General features: G+C 41.5%; 1 protein-coding gene across 1 annotated transcript; it reads left to right on the top strand.

Annotated features, from left to right (window-relative positions):
* The first annotated feature begins 3,709 nt into the window (after window positions 1-3,709).
* Window positions 3,710-4,702, top strand: LOC126399153 (trace amine-associated receptor 1-like). Its single transcript, XM_050058981.1, has one exon. It carries the CDS (start codon window positions 3,710-3,712, stop codon window positions 4,700-4,702), a length of 993 nt encoding a protein of 330 aa, XP_049914938.1.
* Window positions 4,703-8,831: the final 4,129 nt, after the last annotated feature.

The following is an 8,831-nucleotide window of genomic DNA, read 5'->3' on the forward strand; positions in this document are numbered from 1 at the left end:
CCCAGATAACAAGAGCTCTGTCCTGACCTTGGTACATTTAAATTCCTCTGTTAAACTAGATACTGGCAGCTGAAGTATCCCTTTTCCATACAATGCAACACTACTTAGGCACCTAGGAGCGCCCAACCACTTCCTAATATAGGAGCTAACCGACCTTTCAATTCTCTCCACAACAGATATTGGAATTTCATAAATTGACAGTGACCACATTAACCTAGGATATAGCCCAAATTGCAAACACCACAACTTCAACTTTCCTGGAAGTTCTGATTTATCTATTCTATCCAATCCTTTAGCCACATCTTTTCTAAATTTCACCACCTGTTCCTTATCATTCAACTCTACATTGTACCACCTACCTAAGCTCTTTACTGACTTTTCCCTAATTGTTGGGTTGTCCTCATCATCTATGACAAACTTCCTATCACTTAACTTCCCTCTACGTATTGAGATGCTTCTAGATTTACTAGGCTTGGCCCACTTGAGGTTCTTATTTACCTTCTCTAGTAGCCTCTTTGTACATGGCATTGTTGTGGTCACCAGTGTCATGTCATCCATGTAAGCCCTAACTGGTGGAAGATGCAACGCGTTCTGCCGTCTCTCCCCACCTACCACCCACTTAGAAGCCCTGATGATTATTTCCATCGCCATAGTAAATGCTAATGGAGAAATTGTACACCCTGTCATGATGCCTATTTCTAGCCTCTGCCAACCTGTTGTGAAGCCTGCCATACTTAGTGCAAGCATACCTTCAGGATATTAGGTTGTGTCTAAGTTAACAACTACCTGTGGCACTTTGAAATAGTCAAACACACTCCAAATGAGACTATGCGGTACTGACCCAAATGCATTTGCAAGATCTAAAAATATTACATGTAGGCCCCTTTTGTTAACCTTCGCTGCCTGAATCTGGTGCCAGATCATGCTAGTATGCTCTAAACACCCTGAAAAACCTGGTATTCCTGCCTTCTGCACCATGGTATCTATTAAGCTATTCCTTTCTAAGTAGCTAGCTAATCTCTGTGTGACTACACTAAAGAAAATCTTCCCCTCCACATTCAAGAGAGAAATCATCCGGAACTGGCTAAGGTCCACAGACTCCTTCTCCTTAGGAATGAGGACACCCCCTGCCCTACGCCATGCTATTGGTATAATTTGTTTTTCCCAAACTATTCTTAGCTGTTTCCACAAAAATTTAAGGATATCATGTGCACTTTTATTAACCCGGTAGGGGACTCCATTAGGCCCTGGGGCCGAAGAAGCCTTTGCACGCCTGACCACCTCCTGAACTTCCTTCCACCTAGGTGGCCTGACATCCATCTCATGCTCTATCCCTCCTAATGGAGGGATATCGGGTGGGAAACCTACTATCCTATTCTACTCTAAATCTGAGTATGTGTTTCTCAAATATTCTTCAACCTCTAGCCTTTCTGCTTTAAGCTGCCTTCCCTTTTCCTGGCTGAACAATCCTTTAACAAACTTAAAAGGGTCCCTGAAAAAACCTGTCCTAGCATGTTCCTTCTTCCTCCTCTTTTTCCTGAGATGCTCTGCCCTTCTAAGAACTGCTAGCCTGCTTCTCAACTCCTCTTGCAACACCTTAATTCCCTCCCTTTCTTCTTCTGTAGCCTTTTTCTACTGCTTTCTTAACTGTCTCCTTTCCTTGACTAGCTTCTCTATTTCTCTTTGCCGCCTAGACTTACCTGACTGTACCCTCTCACTCCTCTTTCTCTCATGCACCCCAAACCTCTCTACACCATATGAATAAATTATATCTCCCATCTTTTCTAACCTTTCTATTGCATTTCCTCTAAGCCTACTTAAGATTACTGACAAATCTCTATTAACTATCTCCCATTCTTTACTGTCATTTGCCCTAGGGCATATAACTCTAACCTTTTGCTCCATGGTTCTCTCTCTGACTGGCCTGCTAACCTCAGTGTCACCTGCATCCTCTCTTACTACCCCCTCCTCCTCCTCCTTAGTGGCAGCATTACTGATATCCTGCGAACTGTGGTTTTCTACCTGCCACTGGACTTCATCCGACTGACTCGACTGACTTCTTAGGAAGTACTGATCAATGCGGCTACTCTGCCCTTTCTTTGCCACACACTTCTTCTTTCCCTGATGAGTTCTGAGGCCTTTCACTGATGTTACTTTCTGTCAGCCGCAAGGGCAAACCTGAAGCATCTTGTTCTCAACTGTGCTACTTTTATCCTCTACAGATGCGCTCGCCTTGCCCTGAGTGCTGCTAATTCTAGCCCTGGTGGATAGGTCCGTGCCATGCCCCTATCCTTCATTGAGTCACAGATCCAATGCATAGTCGTGTCTGTGCCAATGTCTGTTACCGTGTAATCCACCTGTGAGTCATCTTCCACCCCTGCTCTCGCTGACTCTTGGGGTATTTTCCCTATGTTGGCTGTAGCTAATTTTGGTTGTAGTAAGGCTGCTAGGCCTCACCACTGCTACCATGGGTTGCTAGCCCATGCCAGCACCTTTGGGCTCTTTTCCCTCCTGTCAGCTGTCTTTCCAAGCGGTCACATGGTCTTTCCCTTGTTGTCAGCTGCCCTATTCACAGCAGTCACTAGCTGGGCAAAAAGGCATAATATTTCTTTATAGATTTCAAAGTGAATGTGGAGCTTTGATTTACGCCATATTTGTTCTGCTTTCCGGCACTTCCTTTTCTGGGGCCTTACAGAAAGAGTGTTTCTCCATGATGCCTTTTGCCTTATTACTAATGAATTTCACCTTAACACGAGCAATGGCATCAATGACATTTGAAGGAATTCAACAGATCATCAACATGATTTGAAATAATGGCAGATTCAAATGTGATAGTTTCCATGAAAAGTGTTTTGGTGCTCTCATTAAAGTACTTTGTTCAACATTTGCTGATCCATGGACAATTTTGGGAGTAACTGACCGATCAAAAAATACACAGAAATCATGATAGAGCAATATCAAGCACAGTGACATCTGACATCTTAACACCTTTAGTAATGACAAGATCTAAAGTGTGTCCTCTATTATACGTCAGCTCTCACATGTTAAGAAAGATCAAATGTGTCAAGTATGGCAGAAAGTTCTGTGGCATTTTTCTCACAGACATTATCCATGTGTATATTGAAATCATCTGTAATGACCTTCAACAGTGAACTTCATTTCCATTTTAAATGACATAATCCAAGAGATGAGAACTCACCAAATGATAGCTTCTTACAAAGAAATCTATCTCTGAAAAAGGCACAGACACCACCTTCTTTTTTGTTCTGTCGTGCTTCAAACGTCAAAGTGTGAATAGGATTTCCCATTCCATTTGGCAAAATAAAAGGATTCAAACGAGATTTTAAAAGTATTCTCATCTATTGTTCTGTATGTTGCTCTGGCATCTAAATATCATCACAATAAAAAGTCCCACTTCTGATTGGACAATAATAGAGTGTATTCATTATGGTAATGAGATAGGGGTTGATAAAAACAGTGTGTACAGTGGCACTGTAATGAAGAACACCCATCAATACTGCAAACTATCTTGAGCATTTAAAAGGTACGACAAACAAAATATTTTATTCTAGAGATTTATCATTGTAGTTTAACATTCATGAATATCAAAATATTTTAAGATAAACATACATCTTTCATGCATTAATGTTGTTGGTTCCTCATGGAAATTATTTATTCTTAATGGACATTCTTACAGGAATAAAGAAACATGGCACCAGAAGTCAGCCGCACTGATGTGAATGACATACATCCCTGTTATGAAATATATAATGTCTCCTACAGACTGACAAGCACTCCTTCTACAATATGTGTTTTAATATATATTTTCCTTGGGTCATTATCTGTTGTCACAGTATGTGGAAACCTTCTGGTAATAATCTCTATCATTTACTTCAAACAGCTCCACACTCCTACAAACTCTCTCATCCTCTCTCTGGCTGTAGCTGACCTGCTTGTTGGTGTTGTAGTTTTTCCTCTCAGCATGGCCTTCTCTCTTAGCTCATGTTTACATTATGAACATTTATTTTGCAAAGTGAGAGATAGCTTTGATGTAACACTGAGCACAGCTTCCATTCTGAATTTATGTTGTATTTCCATAGACAGATATTATGCAGTGTGTCAGCCTCTGACATACAGAACTAAGATAAATGTTAAAGTTGTTGTGGTCATGATCCTGGTCAGCTGGAGTGTGTCTGTTTTAGTAGCCATTGGCTTTCTAATTCCAGGATTAAACCATGAAAAATGTGACGATAATTGTTTTATTGATCTTCTACTTGCACAAATTTTGGGACCCATTTTCTCATTTTACCTCCCAGTGATCATAATGCTCTGTATCTACCTGAAGATTTTCCTTGTGGCACAGAGACAGGCACGCAGCATCAGGAACACAACATGTCAGAGCACAAAATGTGGAGCAACTGTAGGTAAAAATGAGAGAAAGGCCACCAAAACTCTTGCAACAGTTATGGGAGTTTTTCTGATGTGCTGGACTCCTTTCTTTCTCTGTTTTACTTTTCAGCTTTTGGATAATGTGTTAGTGCCACTTCCGCTGTTTGAAACTCTTAACTGGCTTACACTGTCAAATTCAATGCTCAATCCATTTATTTATGCTTTCTTTTACAGCTGGTTCAGGTCAGCTTTCAGATTGATCATTTCTGGGAAAATATTTAAAGGTGATTTTGCAGATACAAAACTGCTTTGACATATTCTGTGGAGTGCTGAAATGGCCAACATACAAGTCAGTACTGATGAAATTTGTCACAATAAATATTGAACATGTGTCATTAGACTCTGCAACCTGTGACTTCTCAGCCTTGACATTGAGAAGAGGTTGGTGGAATCAGTCACTCTTGTGTAACATTAAATAGGCGGCTTGTATTTTCAAAAAGTATTTATTCATAATATAAAAACAAAACATGATCTAAGCAAAGTAAGTGTGTGTGTGTGTGTGTGTGTGTGTGTGTGTGTGTGTGTACATGATTTGTGTAGGATAGTGGCCTGGATAGACACAGGGGATAGTTAATTTGTGTGCAAGATCTTGTGTTTGTGAAACATGAACTAACTTCAACTGGTGGTGAAGGCACAAATGTTGATGTCACCCCGTAAGCCTCACTACAAAAAGATCACAACAATAAAACTCAGTGAAGAGTGTTCAACTACTACTCAATCATATTACATGTACATTGAAAAAGTTAAACAGTCTTGTTTTGCTTTGTGGATTTCAGTTAACGTTATCAAGGCCCACTTATTTTGTTACCAGTCAATGAATGGAAGAGGAAAAGGGGTGCCCAAGAACTTAGGGGGTTTGTTCAGGTTGAAAGTTAAACAATTAAATGCTTTCTGTCTTCTGCCCCATGAGGGGGGACAGTGAGGCAAAATTGCATCTGCTCTGCCCAGTTCATGGGGAACCAGAAAGTATGCGGAGTATAACCCCTTTGTCATGAGTGGGCATAACAGCTGCTGAGAGGTAATCAATCTCCTCCTGGGAGGATAGGTTCACCTCCTTGATGCCCATGAAAGGAAAATGGAACATGGTAGAACTGGATAGAATACCCTAGTCACAGTCCATCCATTCTGTTAATGTGCAGTCATCAACATGCCCCATAAAACTTAGTCAGGGGACAAGCAACCAGCTGTAGGGTGGCAGCTAAAAAGCTCTGCTAACCTGTCTCCGACCCTAACTGCTGCCAGACCCTCCATAAACAGAAGGTTGGCTCTCAGCATGCTGATTTGGAAAGGGCTGAGCCAGTGGTGAGATTAGATTGGGTTTGATTAGACTAGATTAGATTAGATTAGATGCCCCTCATTGTCCTTGTGGGAAATTCATTCTGCTCAGGTCAACACAACACAAAAGATACCACAATAAATAACACAACATTCAAATAGTCAGTAAATATCCCTGTATACAGGCTGACTCTACAGGTAGAATACTTCATAGTAACAAAAGCTACTCCTTCTGCAGATTAAAGCAACTCTTACCTTTCTTGCATTTCACACAGCACTTAGAAAAAATTTGAACATCCACAGCTCCCGCCTCCCTCCAAAGTCCCATCCTCCTCCTCCTGCAACTCCACCTCCCTCCAAAGGCCTACTCCCCCCTCCTCCATTATGTCCTCATTACGTTTATGATAGACGTAGGCGTTGGCATGGGAACGTTAGATACACGGAAGAGGAGGGCGAGTGTAACTTTACAAATGCAACCCCGGAGTTTTAAAACTCAACCGGAGTCAGTGATGACTGATGAGTTTTAGAATAAGGTTACAGTGCTAACGTTAGATAGTAGCGTTAACGTTACTAGTAAGTGGAAATGCAGAAGGAAGATAGCGTTAAAGTTTCAGAGGCTATGCTACAGTAGGCTAACGTTAGCCATTCACAACAGGATGCTGTGTTGTCATATATAACATTATGAACTGAACTGAACTTCTTTGTCATTTTTATGCACAGCACAAAAAACGAACTGACATTTCGTATACCCCAAGCAAAAAGAAACAAAACATTTAAAAACAGTTTGTGTAACACACAAGAAAGAACATATAGTGCAATAGTAAGATGAAAAGTGTCGACATTCCACAGTCAAAAACTCCACATCCTGAGAGCAGAACTGGGAGCTCCTCTTCACATCACAGCACCATGAATTGTTTGTGTATACACCACAGAGCTTACCAGATGATGCAGCCTCCCTGTCTGCTCTATGTAGCGTTAGCCTCCTTAGCTCAACACCGGCGTCTTATATGTTACCATGTCTCAGTGAACACAAGGACGCAGCAGTCCCTCACTCCTCAGTGAGTGGATCTCCACTGTCGGATGTAATCCATTTCGTGTCGAGCGAGCAGACTTTCGCCAGAAGGCCGCTGGGAACAGCTGGTTTGATGGGGTTAGCTGTTAGCATAGAGCTAACCCCTCCGTGCTTCCCCTGTTTCCGCGTCCTGTCACAGCGCTGCCGGTGTCTTCCCTTCGGGACAGCTCCAGGCGAAACCATGGTCATCTCAGGTTACTAGTTTATATCCACAAGCGTCCCTGTTACTAGCTTATATCCACAAGGGTCCCTGTCAATAGTTTATATCCACAAGGGTCCCTGTCAATAGTTTATATCCACAAGCGTCCCTGTTACTAGTTTATATCCACAAGCCTCCCTGTTACTAGCATATTTGTTGTCTCACAAACTCAGGGGTGGAGGGTGTGGGAGGGATGTTACGCGAGCGGTTACGTCTGTCGGAGGCCTCCACGTGGGGCTGACAGACAGGACAGGAGAAAACTCCGACCAATCATTGCATTCGGTCCGAATGCAATGATTGGTCGGAGTTTTCTTAGAACCATATGAGAATGGTATAATTATTAGTTTTCATTTCTGGTGGAATTCACTTACACTTACTTAAAAGTGTAAAATTTCCAGAAAGGTAAGTGCTGCTTTAAGTTCAGTGTGCATGTGTGTGTGTGTGTGTCACACAGGGGTCACAACAGGTCCAGTTCTTCCATGTGGAGGAGACAAGTAATTATGAATGTTAAGAAGTCTTATAGTAGAGGGGATGAAGCTGGCTCTGCCCCCACTCATTTTTATTAATGGAGCATATCTCCTGCCAGAGGGAAGGATCTGAAAGCAGGTGCAGAGGTTATGTGTCAAGTCCCTCAGAATCTTGCTCGCTTTTTTCACAGTTCTCTAGTCATAGAGCTGCTGGAGGGTCAAGCATTGTTCCCACAGAGTTTAGACCCTCTGCAGTTTGGCCTTGTTTTTCTCTCAGAGCCCGCTATACCAAGCCAGAGAGGAGAAGGTGAATAGGCTCTCTATATGCCAGATGCAAAAGCTGTCGAGGACGGTAGGGGCCACATTCAGTTGCCTCCCCAGGAGGTAGATCTGCTGCTGGCACTTTGTGAAGATGACTTGTGTGTTGTTCATCATAATCCAAGATACTTGTGGCTGCTAACGCTCTCTACAGCCTTCCCACTGAGAGTCTTCTGTGGGACAGAATCTGTCTTCCTCCTGAAATATAATCTCTGGGGAGACATTTATCTAGAGAACGTGCTCCTCACACCACTGATACCACTGTACAGAGTTGAGGATCCGTCCTTTGTGACGGACGACAAGAGGTGAGTCAAACTTCTTATGAACATTTATTGCTTTTGTTTTTCTTATTACTCTCTTTGTAAACGTGTGCTGTGTGATTTTGTGACACACACACACACACCTCGCAGTAAAATATATTTTGGTAGTGGTAGTAGCAAAACATGTAGCAGATATTGAGGTGCAACATTTTTTTAAATTGTGCAAATTGAACTGAACTCAACTTTTTACATTGTGTTATTGTCATGTACATATACAGAGATGATGAGCAGCCTGATGACACCCTGATACTGCTCCAGGAGTCAGTAGGTTCATGCCCCACAGACCACCAGGAGCCCAGGTTGACATTATGTTATTGTTGTTTTTAGTTTGATTTTATCTCAATTTGACATTTATATGTCACTTTTGCACTATTTAGGAACCCTTCACAGTCTGTGAATGGAAGGCCTGTTATATAGTTCTCTGTCTAATTGTGTACATAAACTTTGTTGAAGAGAGACATGGCCAAAATGAAAAAAAAAAACACCTATGTTTTCACCTGGTTTTTGTTGGAAATAGTTGTATATAGCTTAATTTTATCTCAGTTATACTTTTGTATGTACATATTTACAACTTATGTTTACATTTTCTGCCTTTGAATTTTTTCATTGAGCATGTTTGAATTTTGTATAGTAAAGAAATTTATTTATTTTTCAAATCCGATTTTGTGTTTTTGAGTGTTTTTGGGTCTAGTATGTTAATATAGTATGTCAGAGTGGAAAAATAATTTTCT

The sequence above is a fragment of the Epinephelus moara genome, chromosome 12 (assembly GCF_006386435.1).
Source record: "Epinephelus moara isolate mb chromosome 12, YSFRI_EMoa_1.0, whole genome shotgun sequence".
Lineage (NCBI taxonomy): Eukaryota > Metazoa > Chordata > Actinopteri > Perciformes > Serranidae > Epinephelus > Epinephelus moara.

Excerpts from the sequence above, each read along its gene's own strand:
- LOC126399153 (XM_050058981.1), top strand. The coding sequence starts at position 3,710 with ATGGCACCAGAAGTCAGCCGCACTGATGTGAATGACATACATCCCTGT.